This window comes from Carassius auratus, chromosome 15 (genome assembly GCF_003368295.1).
Source record: "Carassius auratus strain Wakin chromosome 15, ASM336829v1, whole genome shotgun sequence".
Taxonomy (NCBI): domain Eukaryota; kingdom Metazoa; phylum Chordata; class Actinopteri; order Cypriniformes; family Cyprinidae; genus Carassius; species Carassius auratus.
This window is the reverse complement of record NC_039257.1, coordinates 13,024,715-13,045,064: the sequence shown is the minus strand read 5'-3', so window position 1 is coordinate 13,045,064 and position 20,350 is coordinate 13,024,715. Positions and strand designations below refer to the sequence as shown.

The following is a 20,350-nucleotide window of genomic DNA, read 5'->3' as shown; positions in this document are numbered from 1 at the left end:
ATTTTGATTCTAGATTATTATTATTTTCCCCACTGAACACCAGCGGACACTGAAGACTGAAGCAAAAAGTTTGCGCACACATGAAGAAAATGCTGCTCCATCTGCTCAGAGCACTTCTTCAGTTGAACATATATACACAATCTAAAGACAAAGATATCACGCTTCCCTTCACTTCAGTCACTGCAAAGAGTCTGTCACACCTGGATTCGGAGGGAGCCATTGGCGTCAACGGTGAGTTAATTTTACAAAATCTTTAAGAAAGTGTTTTACAGACTTGATGTAAGCTGTCCAATATACTATAAAAATGCACTTCGTGATAGATGTGTTTCTTGACTGTATAACTAAATATATTTGAATCAAACTGACTGCATTTAGTTTGAAGTATTCTTAAAAACTATTATCCAAAAATGACTTTTATGTACCTGACTGCTAGAACAGGTGCAGCCTCAAGGGGCTTTTTGGTTGTTGCCTTGACAACAGTTGAGCAGCGACCCTCTAGGGACTTGACTTGAATACCTTTGGTACATTTGCGGAGATTTGACTTCATCTCACAATGAGCCTTTGTCTGTACTTATAAAATTTAAAAAAAAAAAAGTTTATTAAAAATAATAGATTAGTTCATTTGGGAATCACAGTACAATGGTTGCACTGTAAGGTGTGTTCAAAATCGCCCTTATACCCTCATTCACTCTTTTCTACATCATGAAAACAATGAGTGATTTTGGATACTGCTTTTGAATTCGAAGTGCACCTGAAGGGCTGGGGCTTTTGCATAGCTTGTGCTTGATATTTAATAATCATTTGATACTCAGAAAACTGGCAGCTCCAATTGTAATGAAAAGATATATCTTGAATTCTGTCTTGAATACTAGCATGCATAAACCTTAATTAAACAATTTAATAATTGTTAATAGGTAATAATTGTTTATTAACTAAAGATTAGCAGGCTAATGTACTGTGTACTACTCTAAAAGGCAATATCAATATATATTGATTAAAAGTTATTTTACAAAATTCACAATGAATTTTCATATACATTCTTACAAAATGTATTATAAATTTTCTTATCGTTATTACAATATTTTTTATCAATTTTAAAACATTTTCTAAGAAAACTGTATCTTACCAAATGTATTAATCATGCATAATTTATTGTCATTACTATAGTAAATACATGTAATGTAACAAGGACTAAATAAAATAAAATAAAAGTGACCTTAAACCAAAAGTATATATAAGTCTAAAAACATTATATAAATATGTATTCATGCTTGCAACAACGCCAGGTGCAAGTATTTCTGCTTCAAGTCGAGGTGTTAGACACTACCAAAAGGTCTAAGTGGAGGCATGGAAAGCCTCACCAAATGCAAAACTGACTGAAGTTGATGCCTTGACAGGGGTTGTTTTCTGATGTTCTTCATGTCTTACTCCATGACCTGAAACAAAAACTGAATAAGCATTATTTGTCGAAATTCTTTACATTTAGAGCAAATTTGACTTGGCAAAAAAGTTTGAGTAGTACACAGGCTTCATACACACTCCATATCAATCACTTTCTTAGGTTGTGAACTAAGCTGTCCCATGATAAGACATTGGATTTTGGGTCCAGTGAATTTTGACATTGTCATCCTGGAATACACAGGTACATCTTCCAACATGGTTGTTTAAAAAAAATTAAGCTACACACTGCATCAGTAAAAAGACGCTAAATCTTTATAAATCATTCATACTGTAAGTATATCTCGGACACGTTTAGCATAATTCTACAAACAAGCCTCCTATTGTGCTTCCCAACCCTTTTATTCACTAAAGATACTGATATCTCCAGTAGGTGGCAGTAAATATATATATATTTGAGGCACTATTGTCAGCTCTATCTAGTTCAGTAACTATCAGTCTCTAAGGCAGTTTTCATCATAATTCTGCACACATAACACATAGATTATTCTCTAGATATAAACCACACCACCCTCAAGTGAATTAATAAACAAAAGCATCTGTACCTCAAAAGTCATGCTATTGCCATCTGAGGTCACAAATGTGTTTACCAGAGGTCAAGCTGTGAAGTTTTTATTGATGTTGCCAGGCAGGTGTACGGTCTGCTCTTTTATCCAAACTGACCCCGCTGCCCCTCCCCAAAAATACACCCCTCATCACCATCCCCATCCCAAACCCCTACATTTATCATCCTCCACACTTACACACAGATGACTGCCCTCACTTCTGTCACTGAGCCGTTATATGGTTGTGCCAGACCACAGGGAATCATCACAAGTCTATTGTGTCCTCACAGTACGTGTCTGCTTGAGCACACGTCCCAGGATCAGGTCCTTTGTTATGAAAAACTCGACCTGCCCCGGAGTGACCCGCAGTCTGTGTCTCTGTTCCCCCACCTCTCGCACCCTCAGAGCCAGGGCCATATGGCACTGCCACGCCAATGACAGGAACTGTAAAAAGAGAAACATGGGCTATAGGCCAACTTAGGCCATCAAGAACCCAAATACGTGTGTGTGGTGCAGCGATTATGTTATTTTTAGCGCTGCGCTGTTGTTGTTTCCTCGCCCTGTGTTTACATGGAATACATGGAAGCATATCAGCAGGTGCTTGGCCTCATCAAAAGTACTCAAATGCGCTTGCGTCAAGGGTTCTCTTTAAGCATCAACTAGCGTTTTTGTAAAAGAGCATGGATGAGTCAGTGTTTAGCTTCACGTGCTGTTGCGTTGAAAGAACAGGAAGCTGCCCAAGAAGGCAGACGATAACCTGGGTCACCTTTGAGCTTTGCTTTTTTTCTTTTCTGTCCATTAATGTGTACCATGCATCACTTGTGTGGATCGAAACAGTATTTACAGCAGAAGAAAATTGGCGATGCATCGCCATGCTTTCCCCCCCCCAAAAAGTTGACTTCCTCAGTATTCCTTTGAGACGGCATATGGATTAATAGTCAGTTACCAATGGGGAAAATATATGTTTGTTCACTAAAAACTAGCAATTTACGGAGGCGCATTGGAAGAAAGTCTAGAACTGTAGTTCAAAAGGTCTTGTGCAGTCTGCTTCTTTTGTAGAAATGCCAATAAAAGCCTTTGAGGAGATAAAAATTTGTTTGTTCACGCTGTCTGTTTTTTTTGTCAATGTGCCCCACATTGTAAGAGTCCATAGTTTATATGGCAGAAAGAAATTATGACTCATGCGTTTTTGATTACAGGATAGCAGGATGATAATTTGTTTGTGACAGCACTGGTCTGAATATGTCTAAACACATAATTGTCTGTCATCTGAAAGGCAATCGTTGCTGACATCCCCCTTTGACATGTAGGTACATGTTGATGACAAACGTCACTGAGAGTATCAGAAAAATGGCTGAAAGTAAACAAGCAATTTTGCATCTCATCTCAGTCTGAGAGAGTTGTTATGTTAATTAACTGTTTACATAAGGAACCAGATAAAACATTGCTTTTAGAATTTTGACGGGGCTGTTGTTTCTGACACGAGCAAAGAAGCGTGACTCATGCGTGGACAGCAAATTCATGCTTTTAAAATACTTGTTATTGATGCAGTGAGATCTTGATGAAGGTTTTTATTCGGACCTCTCAGACATTGTTTGCTGTTACTCAGAGCAATTTCTCAGCCGAGGTGAGGAGAATTTCAATTTGTTGCACAGTTGGTTTCCTTAGAGCTCGCAACTGTTGTCTGTCCTCAGATTCTCAGCCCATTTTGAGCATCAAAGAAAGACAAATGTTCGCTTCTCGCTTCAATAATGGTGGTCTTTCAAAACAGACACAAAGTCAATGCAGTAAAGAAAAATGGCACATGGTATAAGGAAAGCCCTGGAGAAGAGCGCTAGTAAATCTTGAGAAGGCCGATCAATGAGGGGCCTGATTACATTGGAAATAACGTCTGCTTAATGGGTTGCTGTAAAATATAGCCGCATATCTATTCATCAGGAATGCAACACTGAAAAGGATAGCCAGACAGTTTAAACAAATATAATTTTTGCTTCAAAAAACACTGACATTTGTTAAAGTGAGTTCTGCTGATGTGAGGTGAAACAAAAGTGCACGGGCTACAATTCAGGTGAATGAAGCCCAAACATAATTTTTGGGGTTTTTGATCACAAGTTTGACTGAGAGTCAATGTCAATGATAAAAATAAAATAAAAATAAACTTTGAAAGAAATTGTATTTTAAAAAAAGTGCTAACCATTAACCAAAGATGAAACACTTAGGCTATATACAGTAGTGGCTAGTATTTTCACCAGCTAAAAAATGGTTTAAGTCAGTTATATCTTTGCTGAAATGTTTCAGTAGGAAATATCAGTTTACATTTCCAAACATTTCAAAACCTTAATTTTGCCATTAAATGTAATAACCCAGGAAGATTTTTGTTTGCACAAGGAGTCTGACAACAGCTAGTGCTCATCCAGTCTGTCTGGAATAACATGAAGAAACTGAGACAGACTCAATCCAGAAGAACTGTGGCAATGTCTCCGAGATTCTTCAAGAAACCTATTGTGCCTACAAAGTGCCCAAGTGTCCCAAATGCAAAAGCTGCACACGAAATGTTCATTTACTTTAGTTAATAGAAGTTAATTGATAAAGAAAATCTATTTATGACATTATTTTCGACAGCATCCTCATTTTACAGAATTTTTACACAAATGCCAAAAACTTTTAACAGTACAGTAGCTTTGTACAACTTTGACTTCTTGTACAAACAAAATCACAATGGATTATTACAATTAATGGCAAAATTAATGTTTGGAAATGTAAACTGATATTTCCTACTGACACACTACAGCAAAAGATCCTTTTCTTTCTATCTATCTATCTGTCTGTCTGTCTGCCTGTCTGTCGGAGAACCTGATTTTACCAAGTGAGACATGTTCCTGGGACAACATCTTTGTTGTCCCTGGAACAACATTGTGATTAACCAATCAGATTTGAAGAACCAGTTTATAGATTTTGTGAAGTTTATGCTTAAAATCACTGTTTGGTGCTTGCACATCAGTGTCATTCATCTATAATTTCCTCTGATTTTAGGGATTACTCATGGTTAAGGTTAGGTTTAGGTGTAGGGATATGGTCAAGAATATATTTTTGGAGTACATATTTTGTTGACCCTGGAACACATCTAACAATTATTAGTTAGAAGTGTTAAATACCCTTGAACGGGACAGCGACGCAGAGCTGTCGCTTTAAGAATTGTTTGGTAAGCGCGCGCTGCTCTGAAGCTCCACTCGCCTCATTCTGCGGAGCGCCGTCACACTCGAGCATCTTATTCAAACGCCATGCGGTGAGCTGAATGGATGAGCAGCTGATGAACTCAGCATTCAGCGCTTAAGCGGACGGGCACTACAGCCGAATGAGTGACTGAGGGAGTGAACAAACTAGTTAGACATTAGAGTCGTCATGCAGTTCCTAACACAAAGATCCGCGCGTTTCGGATCCAGACATCACTGAGACTTATCGTAATGCGCTACTGTGGATTTCTCCAAGAGAGCAGCTGAAGTGCTTTTCCCTGCTCTCATATTTATTTCATGAGCTAAAATTGGTTGGCGTTCGCCTGCCATGCTCCAATGAGGATGCTTTTTGTTTAGAAACTGTACTTATGCCGTAAAGAAAAGCTCAAGTCTTGTTGGAAGCCGGACAAATGGCTTTTACTGTCATAGGAACCCTGTTACTGATGCTCTCCAACATCTATAGCTCTTCGGGTGAGTTAAAACACTCATTTATTGATCTGATTTTGGTTCAATACTGCAATTTGCTATTTGGAAGTAAGTTTAATATTTACGTTTGACTCTCAGACCTAATAAACGCTCATATCACTGTAAATACAGTTAGACGGCTTTCAGTTTTTGGATATATAACTTACTGGATGTGGATTTTTAATTCAACAGTAAAACAAATCCCCAACAACTTTATAATTTTTACCAGAAAATCTTGAGTTTACTATCAATGTTAAATTACATCAGGTCACATCTACCTATATAAAAAATGTGTAGAAACATTTATACAAAAAAAAAAAAATGCTTCTTTAAACAAAATTCTAAACTGGAAAGACTGAAATAGTGCCTTCTAGTGAAACATACCCAAGTAATCTGTTTTATTTACAAACTGAGCCAATAATTTTACAGTAACAACAACCGTAACAATACACTGTGAAGAATTCAGAACTTAAATGTAATACTTTTAAATAAGTTCATTCACCTTCATGACTACTTTAAATGTAATTACTGATAAAGGAAATTGAGTTAACACTCAAAATCTAATAGAAATGACATACTTTTTTGTAAGGAGTTAAATGGAAACAGTAATGTTTTTATAGCATAATTATAATTTTTGCAGTGAAGCATGAGACAATAATAAGAAAAAGTTTCCAATAAAAGATGAAAAAGATCATAATCACGCTGGATACAACACAAGACAGCTGTATTATAAAATATTCATGTTCAGGCACTTCTCAAAGCGTATCACAAGAAAGAAGATTGTGTTTTATTTCTTCATTCGGCAGCTAATGGTACAAAACAAGCACAGCAGTGCAAATAGAAATGCTGTGCAGTTTAGAAAGGCATTTCTAGCTATTACAAATGGCATTTATTTTTATTTGTTTTGACAGTCCATTATTACAGTAGGCTACTCACAGACGTCTTAAATCTGGACATGACACCTTATGAATAAATATTTACAATACAAGATCTGTTTCCATGATCTCCTCCTACACTCTTCGTATGTGGACTGTGTTTGTGGTGAAATGACCTGTACTGACCGCACACGTTTGGCAGGTGCAGAGAGTCTGCGGGGCGGCATGATGTGTCCCCCTGCTGGGGCCGGCTTAATGGCCTTCTGCATTACAGGAGACAGCGGCTGCTCTACACGGCAAGCTTTAGAAAGAGACTTTATGAGTTATGCATCTGTCTTCCCATTGTGGGGTTACACGAGCTGAAAGGATGCTTAAAATAGAGCTATGTGTGTATTAATATGCAGTGGGTTTATCGATTTCACTGTCAGCTGTGAATATGAAAAGCATTATGCTCTGTGTGCTTACAGAAAGTTCGGTTAAAACATATTGTATAATATGAAAGATGATAGATAATACCAGATAATAGCAGACTTTGTACTCCGGTTGCTAAGAGACATCTGTACCACAGGCAGATCTGGAGATACAAATTATTTTTGAATGTATTCTTAGTCCAAATTTCACCAAATATGAAATAATAATGATATGTTTTAAATAATCCAATGCATTGTCAATTTATTTTGACTATATTGGATTAACTGCAGCGCTTACTATTTTAAGACAGATCTATCTATCTATCTATCTATCTATCTATCTATCTATCTATCTATCTATCTATCTATCTATCTATCTATCTATCTATCTATCTATCTATCTATCTATCTATCTATCGTCCTCTCTATCTATCTATCAATCTACCTATCTATCCATTACTCTAGTAATTGTTTTATCTATCATTTTATCTGTCGTTCTTATCTATTTAATCCAATGATTATTCTGAGACATGTTGACACCATTTACAGTAATATCACATCAGCTTTGCTTATTTTTTTTATAGACCAATGATTCATTCGGCTTACTGCTTTTCACTTAGCAAATAGGTATTCCAGATTTAATTTTCATAAGTAAATGCGCTTGTTCCTTAAATAGGGGGAATGTGGGTGTGTTTGTGTTTATATTTATTACCAGAAAACTGCAGACTGCAAAATCTCCCGCAGCTGTCATTAACGTAAAAGGTCTGAGAACTGACAAAACAAAAGCTGTTCAGTTTGTGTTACTTAGCAGTTGCAGTCAGGTTAGGGCATATGGCCAACTACGAGAGGCTGAATGGGGTTGACAGAGATAATGGCGTTTTTGAAATGATGACAAATGGGCTGAGATGGATCAGCCAGCAGAGATGTAAGCTGTCACAGTTAGCTGATAAGAACAGTTTTTGCGGCACTGTGAAAAGCGTTGTGCCTGGCGTAATAATGGGTCTAGGAATCATACCAGCAGATCTCTTTCATGAACGACTATTTTGTTTTGTTCTTTGATCAGTGTACACCAGTATGCACCCGTGCGCCCATTAGTAACTACGTCTGTTGAGTAAAAAAGACATTAGATCATTACTGATCCCAGAGAGCCAGGTTGATGCTGTTTTTTCGAATATGTTTGAAGCAAATAGCTTTGAAAAATCGACTGGGCACAAGGTTTCCGGTCACTGTTTGCAAAACGTGTTAGCTTTAGTGATTGTGCATTTAAGCCCTAAGGAAAAAGAGGGTGAAGCATGCATTTCTAATATTTGTAAATATTAATTACTGTAATGCATTACATAATGCCATAGCTTGTGGACATACACTAAATATAACTTATGTCAACATTATTTCAGCTGGAAGACACTTGACCCTGCTGTGTTCATTCATCCATCCATTCAGACGTTTAAAAGGTTATTGTAACATTTTGCCTATCATTCTATCAAACGTCCTATCTATTGTTCTAGAAAACGTCGTATCCATCTAACCACTCCTCCATCCATCCATGCATTTTTTTCTAATGTTCTACTTAACATTCTATCTATCTATCTATTGTTCTATTTATCTATTTTCATATCGTTCTTTCTCTCATTCAGTCTATCTTTCTACCCTTCTATCTATCCCTAATTCTAACTATTACCCTATTGTTATATCCATCCATCATTTTCTATCTGTCGTTCTATCTATTATTCTATTGTTTTCTATCTATCTATCTATCTATCTATCTATCTATCTATCTATCTATCTATCTATCTATCTATCTATCTATCTATCTATCTATCTATCTATCTATCTATCTATCTATCTATCTATCTATCTATCTATCGTTCTGTCTAATGTTCTGTGTATCATTTTCATTATCTATAGTACCATCTATCCATTATTCTAGTAAATGTTTAATCTATCATTCTAATCTATTGTTCTTTCTGTCAATTGATTGTTCTATTGTTCAAACAAGACTTTAAACAAACTAGTAAAGTTTGTCTTGAGAATCTTTTCTAGTTAACAATGATAGTTGTATGAACTTATTTCAGTTCATTTGAATTATTTCTTGCACTTGAACTGCAAATGCGCATGTTTATTTGCTTATTTCATTTTCATCTCATTGGTGATTCACCGGCATACTACACTGCTTTTCTCCCAGCTCCCATTTCTCCTAATTTGGACGCCAAACTTTCCACATTTTTGGATTCAAGGACGTTCATAATATGTATCCAGAAACCCAGCAATACCCATTTATATCCACTACTCAGGGAATCTACCACTGAGAGATACTGCGCGAATTAGAAGCTCCCACATATTTCTCATGTTTTTCTCGAGTTTCGTGCATAAATATTTTACAGCGCTATGTGTGACTGCGTGACAGAACCTTCTTTGAGTGCTTTTTCACTTGATTATGCTGTGGGACTAATTTGGTTCACTGTTGCACATATGTAACCTTCTTTCCAGTAAGATATGAACCTGTTAATGTGGTCTTATACCTCTCATTCACATTTTCCAAAGGAAGCGGCGGCTGTGTACACCATGAAATCACTGACAGATAATTATCCTTTCAAATCAGGCATAGCTTTTCATGTGTGATGGGAGTGAAAAGCAAAGGCTTTTATTCATTCCTTTCATTCTCTCACAATTAGCCAATTAGCTTGCCATGATTTTAAAAATGATGATGCCTCTGAGAAGTGTGGAGTTATAATCTCAACTGCTGGAAACGGATGGAAACATACTTATGCTGAGTGTAATGTGCAGCAGGAGGCTGATGAACTATTAAGGTGTTCTATGACCGGGTTTTTATGAAAGTCATTAGTAACTTCAATGAATTTAGTTTCACCAAGAAAAACACCTTATGCGTTTTAAGGGCTGTTTTCTTCCACTGGAGTGCTTTTAGACAAATTAAGTTTTCGCCTTCATTCTGTAGAGGCTGTTATTTAGTCGCAGCACGCACACACACCAACTGTTGAAATTTTACTCTCTTTTAACATCAAGTAAAACCCAACACATGGCCACCACAGTACCTTACACTGTAAGTATTCTGCCTCATAAAAGCCCAAAGAAGAAACCCTCTTTGTAAGTTCTGTAGCCCAGGATAGAGCAGAATTCAGCACTAATGGGCGGTGAGATTTGGAGCCTCATTCAACAGCCGCAGCCATGCTAGACTCAGCCTTAATGTCAGCTTCTTTTAACTTTGCACTGATTTCGTCTGGCTCTCTGGGCTGAAAGCTTAATAGGTGCTGAGTCATCAGCCTTTGAGTGGTTCATCCCCGGCTCCCTTTCCCACTGGCCATTAAAAGCCTCTCGCCCCTCATTCCATCCTTTGATTGATGCTGGTGAAGGCTATAGGTGTGTGGTTGAATGGTGCACCCCAGGCACTTTGTTACAGAAGTTTTTATTTCACAATATTTTTGATAGAAATGTAATTACAGTGGTTCCACACAAGTGTTAGGTAATTTCAGTCATGCTTTGTTTATGCTCAGAGCCAATTAAATCAGGGTCAAACCACCTTAGACACCGGGGGATACTATTTGGATAACTAAAACAAAACTGCAGTAGTAACATCCCACAGTTCAGTTCATTTTGTGTATTATCTGGGTGCAAAATGTTTTTGTTTTTTTTTGTTAACTGTATATACTACATATGGCCCATAACTGGAATGCACCTATACTGTCATTTATCAGAAATGATTAACAAAGCAGCTTACTCTTAGAGCAACCCAGGTCAAACTTGTTCACATGAAGATTGAAGCAGCAACTTTTTGGTGACTAACCCTGTTCTTTAGCCACCTCAGCTCACCACCATTTTTATTTTTTTGTTTTGTTTTAAAGTTTATGTATAATTAGGTTTAACTGCCTGTTTTTGTGAAATAGTATTTATTTACTATAAAGATGCCATTAACATTCCCTCTGTATGTCCACAGATAGCTCTGATATCTAATTTCAGTATACTAAAGATTATCCTGTATTTTCAATATACAAAATTAGGGTCAGGAATTAATGGGGGTTTGGGGCAAAAGCGAACAAAACAACCCCCCTTAAATTTAAAATGCCCCTATTTTGCCATTTTTAAGGTTCCTAATATTGTTTTGGGAGCCTCCTACAATAAGATTATGTGGCATGCAAGGTCAAAAAATGCTTAGGTTTTCTCATAATATGCATTTAATGCATTTTACGATTCATTTGAAGCAGTTCTAAGATTCTGTCTTTCTAAACCCTCTTCTCTGTGAGTGTACTCTGCTCTGATTGGTCAGATGGTTCACTCTGTTGTGATTGGTCTACCACATACAGAGTGTGTTGAAAACAATAGGGCCATTTCCATAGTAGTTCCACATTTTGAATGCTTAATAGAAAGTACAGACATCTATTATTTATCATACTGACAGGTTGTGATTCAGTGGAGCCAGCTGGTCCAAATAAACTGGGTACTGAGCAGTATTTCAAGAGCAAGTGTTCTGTGAATACTGCATTAAACTCTCCGAGATTAAAGATGCAATTGGCAATAAAATGACGGAACACAAAAAAGATTGGGGCTGTACTGCTGTGAGTTTAACCACTGATTCTTCTCTGCCTCATCTTTCAGTGAAAATAAAATGAACTGACTTTCACATTACATTTTACAGTTAACTTTTTCAAATATCTTAAAATGGCCTTGTACAGTTAAACTAAATCTGTAAAATCAACCACTGTTGCAAATACAGTTCTTCTTAGTCGCTTTGGTGCATTTCTCGAATCATACTTAATACTTGCAAAGAAGTATGTGCATTTCTTAAAACAATTCCTATAAACAGCACCAGAAAATCCATAACCTGTAAAAGCCTGTAACTTGCTCAGAATCATTAGTTCATCTCTCAAAAGCAAGTATTTATGTCAATGAACATACCAGTGCCATCAGAATGAAAAGTCCTTGTATCATTGTTCACAAACAAGATAGTCCAAATGCTTTGGTCACTTTGGTGCATTTCTCAAATCAGAAATGAAATTCTCAAAACTACTTGTTCAACCTCCACATCATCTAGTCACTTGTGCACATCAAAAAAGCAGTTTCTCGTTCTTTTGAACAAGTTGTGATTACTTTGCCACATTCATGCAACTGATTGTGTAGTTCTCTGTGCAATAGTCTTACCCCTCAAAACATCTAGTCATTAGTTTATCGTATAAGTCATAGTTTTTCTCAGTCGCTTTGGTTACTACTTAAAAATGCTCAAGACAGCACTATATACTATTTGCACAGCTATGTGAAAAATACAGTAAAGTTACTCATTACTGTATTTAGTGAGGTAACTGAGTACAAGACAGTAAATATGTATGTTTCACATGTTTACTTCATATGCTCTTTGCGATTCAATTTTTTTTGTGCAAAAGAATAGTCCCTTATTTACAACAAACATAAACTCCATTTGGGTAGAGCTGTGCTGTGCACAACTGTAAACAATATTGCAGTACGTATTGGAACTGAACATACAACATACATAGTACTGTAATCATGCATGCACATCCAGACGTTCCTCTCTGTCTGGCCACATAATTTCATCTACATCACAGCGAATATCATCTCTTGAAATGCAGTGAGGAAAGTATCTCCTCGAGTGGCGAATCCACCCTCTGCAGGACTCTGCTGTGATGTCATCACATGCTACATCCATGGCCGCTAGCAGGGCCATTTGGGTATGTGGATGCTGGTCATATACTTTCCACCTCCAGGAAGAGAAAAACTCCTCAATTGGTCCGATGGTCTCCCCTTAGACCCCTGTAAAAAGTGTCTTAAAGAAGTCAGCAGAGGCTTCACACACCCCTTCTCATCAGTGAAAGTTGAGATTCACCTGAGAGAAATTGTTTACAGTTTTTTTCAATCGCTAACAAGCGCTTAACCATACTTCAGATACTTTTTCTAAACTCTTAACACAGACTCACACCTACAAAACACAATTGGCCAAATGGATAATTTCCTTCTCAAAAACACATTTTGTTAAATATATACTAAATCTTCATTTCAAAATAGAACACATCTTTCTCTGCCCACACCAACTTTACCAAAACACTGGAAATCTGATTCAAAATTAAATTATTCTGTCAAAGAATAACACTTGTTTTCACCTCACAAGGTACATGCAGTCAATCAAAGTACACCAGGTTTCAAAATACTGGCTATTGTTGACATTACTAAAACTGCATAGACTTTTCCGTCTCAGTTTTACAGGTATTTGCATGCAAAACATGCAATTCACTGTTTTACACTAAATTTCTTGGTTAGGAACTGCATGTCCAAATGTACAGTAATGTTCACATTCAAGCATTCCAGTAAAAAGCTATTTTTTTCCTTTACTGCTTACTGCAGGAGGTACAGTAGAAACACGGTATGATAGAACAGAAAAGGTTTGACAGTATTGCTTACAGTGAACAAAATATCCATGAAACACATAAGAGCATTCTGAACAAAAAAAACAACAACAGCAAAAAGGCCAGAATAAAAAAGGGGGGGGGGGGATAAAAACAATCACTCACTGCTCCTCTCACTGCTCATGCTCCTCTCACTGCTCCTCTCACTGCTCATGCTCCTCTCACTGCTCCTCTCACTGCTCCTGCTCCTCTCACTGCACCTCACTGCTCCTGCTCCTCTCACTGCTCCTGTTCCTCTCACTGCTCCTCTCACTGCTCCTGCATCTCTCACTGATCCTCTCACTGCTCCTGCACCTTTCACTGCTCCTGTTCCTCTCACTGCTCCTCTCACTGCTCCTGCATCTCTCACTGATCCTCTCACTGCTCCTGCTCCTCTCACTGCTCCTCTCACTGCTCATGCTCCTCTCACTGCTCCTCTCACTGCTCCTCTCACTGCTCCTGCTCCTCTCACTGCACCTCACTGCTCCTGCTCCTCTCACTGCTCCTGTTCCTCTCACTGCTCCTCTCACTGCTCCTGCATCTCTCACTGATCCTCTCACTGCTCCTGCTCCTCTCACTGCTCCTCTCACTGCTCCTCTCACTGCTCATGCTCCTCTCACTGCTCCTCTCACTGCACCTCTCAGTGCTCCTGCTCCTCTCACTGCTCCTGCTCCTCTCACTGCTCCTCTCACTGCACCTCTCAGTGCTCCTGCTCCTCTCAGTGCTCCTGCTCCTCTCACTGGGCCTGCTCTTCTCCCTGGGCCCCTTGCTCTTACTCTTCCTCGTCCATACATTACAGTGTTTGTCTTTTCTGTTTCCAAAAATATCACTCTTCAAAGTCCTCCCTTTATTGTATAAGTGTCAATGTAATAGAAAAAATAACCCCTGCCATTGAGTCTAAGCCAGATTGGAATCAGTTGTGGTTGGCCCAATTTACAAAACATAAATCAGCTAAGATATATTGTTTTTGAACTGATATCATTGCAGAAGCAGAGGTTTTTATACTGTATCTAAGGTTTGGAACATTGTTTTTGCTATTGTGGGATGTTGTGTGATAACATTTGTAAATACTACAAAAACGATCCATAATTTTGTTGGGAGGTATAGCTTGTCTGTTCAGAGAATGTAAGCATTGTGGAAATGTGTTCAATGACTCCATATTGTGTGAAAACGACATGAAATGTGTGAATGGTATGGCCACAATAGACAGATGCTGTGCTAATTGTGTTTAGAGTTTTGAAAATGTGACAACTGCTTGGACAAATGCTTGTTAGCGACTGAAAAAAACTGTAATTTAGGAGACATTTTCAGGAAGAAAAAAAAAGATTTAAAAAAATGTTTAAAATTAGCTTGACAGATTTTGACAACTAGTTCAACATTTTTGTATGTAATGACTCAAGCAATGAAATGAGGACTATTAGTTTTATATGAAATGACTATTCAGCATTCACAAGTATAGTTAGATTTGATTCACATAACATAAGCAAATGATAATGTTATAAAACAGCAGTGAGTATGAAATCAATTGATGCATGTCCAAAAGCATTTGCAATTTGTTCGAAGGAATGAGAAACTGCTACTATGATGTGCACAAATGACTAAATGTTGTGGAGGTTGAACTAACTGTTGTGCAAATGTAAATAGTGATGTGAGAAATGCACCAAAGCTGAGAAAAACTGTAAATGCAAACTGGTTGATCTAGTTTTCATAAACTGTCAAGCATATTTTCTACACATTTCAATTAGACTTTTTGTAAATTTGCCATGAATTGTGCAGGTGAATCTTGGCTTTCACTAATGAAGAGCCAGTTATAAACCGGTTCTCTGAAATAGCTCAAAGGTGCATCTCATGGACCTTGTATTGGAAACATAGACAGAGGACACCACCCTAGTTAAAAATTCTGACATTCGATGAACATCCAGGAAATGACTGGATCAACAGCTGAAAGGAGGAATAGGAGTAAGGATGCATGGTGGAAGGGTACAGAGAAAAAACACAAGAAAAGACAGAAGAGGCATAGGACATAGGCGCATATCAGATGAAACAAGGGTCACTGTGGACCATGCTGTCAATCATGGCCTCACAAAGGCTATGGTGGGTTTCCTTTGTTTGCCTTTGTAATTTTGTATTTTCACCTGTGTGCTCATATATCCTTTTCTTTTCTATATCACAGTAAAGTTGCAATATGTTTTTTTCTTACTAGTAAAAAGGGTAACTGTGAATCCTATCTAGAATCTTACCCCTTTCAATCCATACATTACTTACATTCAGTAGTTTATAAATTTGTTCTTTTGAAATGGATATATGGCATGCATAAGAAGTGCATCCTTCTACATTTCATGATTTCAATACAGTAACTGTCATCCAAACGGTTTATAGATTATTTCAGGTAATACTAACAGAGTGCACTGGTATATTGACAACATGACTTAGCATTTTGACTTGATATTGTTTGTGAACAATGACACAAGAACCGATACTGTATTGAAATGCAGAAGGCTGCACTTCTTATTTTCACCACATATCCATTTGAAAAATACAAATTTACACATTACTGTATGTGGGATACTGATTGAAAGAGATAGGATAGGGATAGGATTCACAGTTAACTAATGCTCTGACAAAAAAAAAAAAAATTTCATTGTGATAGAAAAAAGAAAATGAAATTTGGACACAAAGGCAAAAATACAAACTTATAAGGCAAAAACAGGAAACACCAGAACTTTGCTTTTGCATGTAACACTGTATGAAGAACTGCAGTCTGTCTACACCTCCTGATGTGCCAGTCTGTCAGCCCACAGATTCTCATCTATATCACAACGAATATCTTCCTTGCAATGCAACGTGGAATTGGAATCAAGTGAACCATCTCACAACGTAATGAACGCTGGCTTCAACCTGACCAAAAGCAGAAGAATGGTCGAAATGTCATCAAACTGTTTTATCATTAGCTGATCATTCTCTTCATTAGTGAAAGTCAAGATTCATCTGCACAATTCATGGCGAATTTACAAAATGTCTAATAGAAATGTGTAGAAAGTATTTTTTCATGCAACCATTTTGCATTGTCAACTTATACGATGAACTAATGACTAAATGTTTTGGGGTGTAAGATAATGATTCCACTTTTCATACTTACGTTGATTTTGATAACATTTTATTGGTAACTGCTTTTAGCACTTTGATTGATTGACTTAATTTAAGTATTAGACATGAAGGACAACACAAATACTTTTAATAAGGTACAGTAATTCAGAAAATTGCCCTTACAATCTCAGGGGACTAATATAACTGCTTACTGGAAAAGTAAATTTCTGGCACCGATATACATTGCATCCACCAGATGCCTTTAGCCAGATGCTTTTAACCTTCAATGCTGATTCCTCACAGGGTCCCGCCCACGTCTGGATGATGTTCCCCCCAGGATAGTGGAGGATCCCTCTGATCTGATCGTGTCAAAGGGTGAGCCGGCCACCCTGAACTGCAAGGCAGAGGGTCGACCCATGCCCACAGTGGAGTGGTATAAAGACGGCGAGCACGTTGAAACCGATAAGGATGACCCTCGGTCTCACCGCATGCTTTTGCCCAGCGGCTCCCTTTTCTTCCTGCGCATCGTTCACGGACGCCGCAGCAAACCTGATGAGGGAGTTTACACTTGCGTTGCCCGTAATTACCTAGGAGAGGCCGTTAGCAGAAACGCCTCGCTGGAAGTAGCCAGTAAGTACCTTCTGATGAATTCCACCATGCTTAGTGATTCTGGGTGAAGCGTAGCTATGATGAAATAAAAGTAATCTATCCCTCTCAGACATGGCCTGAGGTTTTGTTTGACGGGTTCTTTGTGGCAGGCTGCTGGTGAGTTTTTTTGTCTGTTTGTGGCAGTGTCCTCCTGCTGTGTGACTGCACTCTGGGCCTTTGGCTCAGCTGTAATCCAGCCCTCTGGCACAGGAACGTCACCATATACAGCTCCACCGCCAGAAGAAACTGGATTAGGAAGTTTGCTGATTATAATTGGAATGCAGCTAATTAGATTCCCGAAAGTTTGCTCATTAAAACACTAAGCAGCTATTTCCTGGTGCCTGTTTTCCACACGACCATCCCCTTTCTTTCTATACAAGCTGCATCTTTTGCAATACACATTTATTAAATGGTTCCATATTTTATTTAAATATTTTATTCATGTTTTTTTGTTTTGCTGGTTAACTTGAACTTACACTGAAACATACTTATTAATATCTATGTTAATTTCAGTATTTACTAATACATTTTATTTTACATTTTGATTTTAAATTCAAGCATTTAATGGACCTGAACTAACATGAACTATTTTTATTGACTGATGTTGTTAAGATGGTAATGTTAAGATGAATGAAGGTTTAACAAACTAAATTGAACAAACTTGAATCAAGATTATAATAATTAAATTTTAAAGCACCGCACTGGAATGCACTTTTAAAACACTGGAACACATTTGTATCACTCGCCAGGGTGGCAACTCTTAGACAGTTTGTAGCCTAAAGCTTTCAGCTCAGATTTAATTGAGAAGCAATCAAAACCATCAGAATAGCATTGCTTTACTAAACGGCCTTTAAATGGCAGGAGGCATTGTGCACATCAAAAACAGGCAAAGCAACAAATCAATATTATTCACCATATTCTTGCTTTGTACAGAAAATATTAAGGTGTAACCCCCTTTGTAATCAGTAACGTTTTCATAAGTATTATTACAGTTAGATTTATTTTGAGATTAAATCATGTAATCCCGTTGCATGTAACTAGTTACTCCCCAACACTGTTAACAAATATATGGCTCATTGTTAGTTAATGATCTGATGTAAATGTCAGAAGGCCAATGTCAGATTTGATGCATCTACCAGCACGCAGAAAGAAATGATTAAAGTGTTTCCCCATTTGAAACGAAATGAGCTCTTAAAATAGACATCGTTAACTGCCGAGGGAGAGTCAAGCCCTTAGAGCCATTACAGACTTTTGCTTACTATCCCAGAGGACGCTGAGGAGCAGAGCATGCTGGGTGAAAATGATTTGCAATCATGCACTCGGCGGTAGTTCTTAGCCTGAAGTCTGCATACTCACACTCCCAAATAGCATTTGATATTTTTGGCCATGTATAAATAGCAGGAAGGGGAATACTAGGCGATTGTAGTGCCGTTCTTCAAGACCTAAATCTCATTATATCACTATTCATTAAAACGTGGGGGGTTTTTCAGTCACAAGATTTGCTGAATGATGCTACGTGGCCTTTAAATCCAAGTCATAATTACCGCATTGAAAAATATGTCGTCTAAGCAAGCCTTACAAGATGATTTATTATGTACGCTTAAAGCCAGAAAAAGAAAGGAATCGTTTTTTTTCTCTCTAGAGTCCATATAGACTCACACTCAGCACTCCTGCGAGCCTCAAATCAGGTTGGATATTAGCTCGTGCTGCACGATGCTCGTGAATTAAGTGCTCGTCCTTGTGGAAGATGAGACTCGGGTCATACACCAGGAGACCCGGCTCACCGCCGGCTATATCTTCTCCTCAGCAGTGATTAATGTGCTAATTAGAGCTGGACCGTTTCCAGCGTGACTGCGGCATAAGGGCAGAGCGGATGGTTCATGAAGACGGAGGATCCTGAGGGGTACAACAGGTGAAGAGGCAGGGGTGAGGGCGAGCAATCCTTCACACATCTCTGAGACCTCGTCTAGTCCCGCAGCTCAGATTAAAGCAGCAATCGGATTGAGGTGGAAAAAAAATGTGATTGTATACATGGGATCAGCCTGTTTGTGATAAGTGAGCAGTTTTTGCCACGACAAGTCTTATGCGGCTGTGCCCATCTGTTCGATATTTCAGCTTATGGGACTCGTAAACACGGAGAGTTGTTGAGCTCTGAAATGCTCACTCTGTGCTTGTTTGTTGGTGAATCACTCGTGTTTTTCAGTATTAGGCACACGTGTGATGTGATTAACTGTTCTAGTCGAGTCGTGAATGTCCCGGGAGAGAGAAATTTTTGGAAAAAGATTAGTTTTGGCTTGATATGTGCACACTTTTCACCAAGCATTTTTCACCAAGGAAAACTATGTGAAAAATCTATATTGTGTTTCACAGAAGAAAGTAAGTCATACTTTTGGAAAAAAATATATTTTAGTGTTAGTTATATTATGCTATAGTATGTTTTAATATGTTAAGTAAGTATATAGTATGTTTAAATTTTTTGTTTATTTTTTATTTTATTTATTTTATTTCAATTTAAAGGGACAGTTCCCCCCCAATATGAAAATGACCTCATGATTTACTCACCCTCAAGCCATCCTAGGTGTATATGACTTTCTTCTTTCAGACAAATTCAAATCTGAGTTATATTAAAAACTGTCCTGGCTCTTCCAAGCTGCGACAGTGAATGAGGTTTAAGATTTTGAAGCCAAAAATACTGCATCCATCATCATAAAAAGCACTCCAGAAGACTCCGGGGGGATAATAAAGGCCTTCTGAAGCTCGCTACGCCTACGTCCTACATCATCCACTGAAACGCCCCTCTCTTATGAACATCTGTATGACAGTTAGGGCAAGCTAGCGATTATAGTTGATAAAGTTGTAAATATGGATATTCTTCTTATATAAATGCATCAATTCACTTCAAAAGGTCTTTATTAACCCCCTGGAGCCATGTGGAGAATTTTTTATGATGGATGGATGCAGTTTATTGTGCTTCAAAAGCTCGAACCCCATAATATAATATAATGCCCATATAATGTTTGGAAGGGCCAGGACATTTTTTTATAAAGCTTTGACTGTATTCATCTGAAAGAAGAAAGCCATACTGTATACACCTAGGATGGTTTGAGGAGAAGTAAATCATGGGGTAATTTTTATTTTTGGCTGAACTATCCCTTTAATATTTATATTTTATTTCAGCTATATTTCAATCAAAATCATTATTGTCAGTTAAAATATCAAGAATTC

General features: G+C 37.8%; 1 protein-coding gene across 4 annotated transcripts in view; it reads left to right on the top strand.

The window, feature by feature from the left end:
• The first annotated feature begins 65 nt into the window (after positions 1 to 65).
• LOC113115158 (roundabout homolog 2-like) overlaps positions 66 to 20,350 on the top strand; it is a 59,480-nt gene continuing 39,195 nt past the window's right edge. For 3 of the 4 annotated variants that reach the window (XM_026282503.1, XM_026282502.1, XM_026282501.1), the window contains exons 1-2: positions 66 to 231; positions 16,781 to 17,107. In XM_026282503.1, coding sequence (XP_026138288.1) covers positions 81 to 231; positions 16,781 to 17,107 — 478 coding nt within the window. In that variant the 5' untranslated portion in view covers positions 66 to 80. Of the gene's footprint in view, positions 232 to 5,221; positions 5,708 to 16,780; positions 17,108 to 20,350 lie in introns of those variants that run through there. The other variant, XM_026282504.1, reaches the window with a different exon arrangement.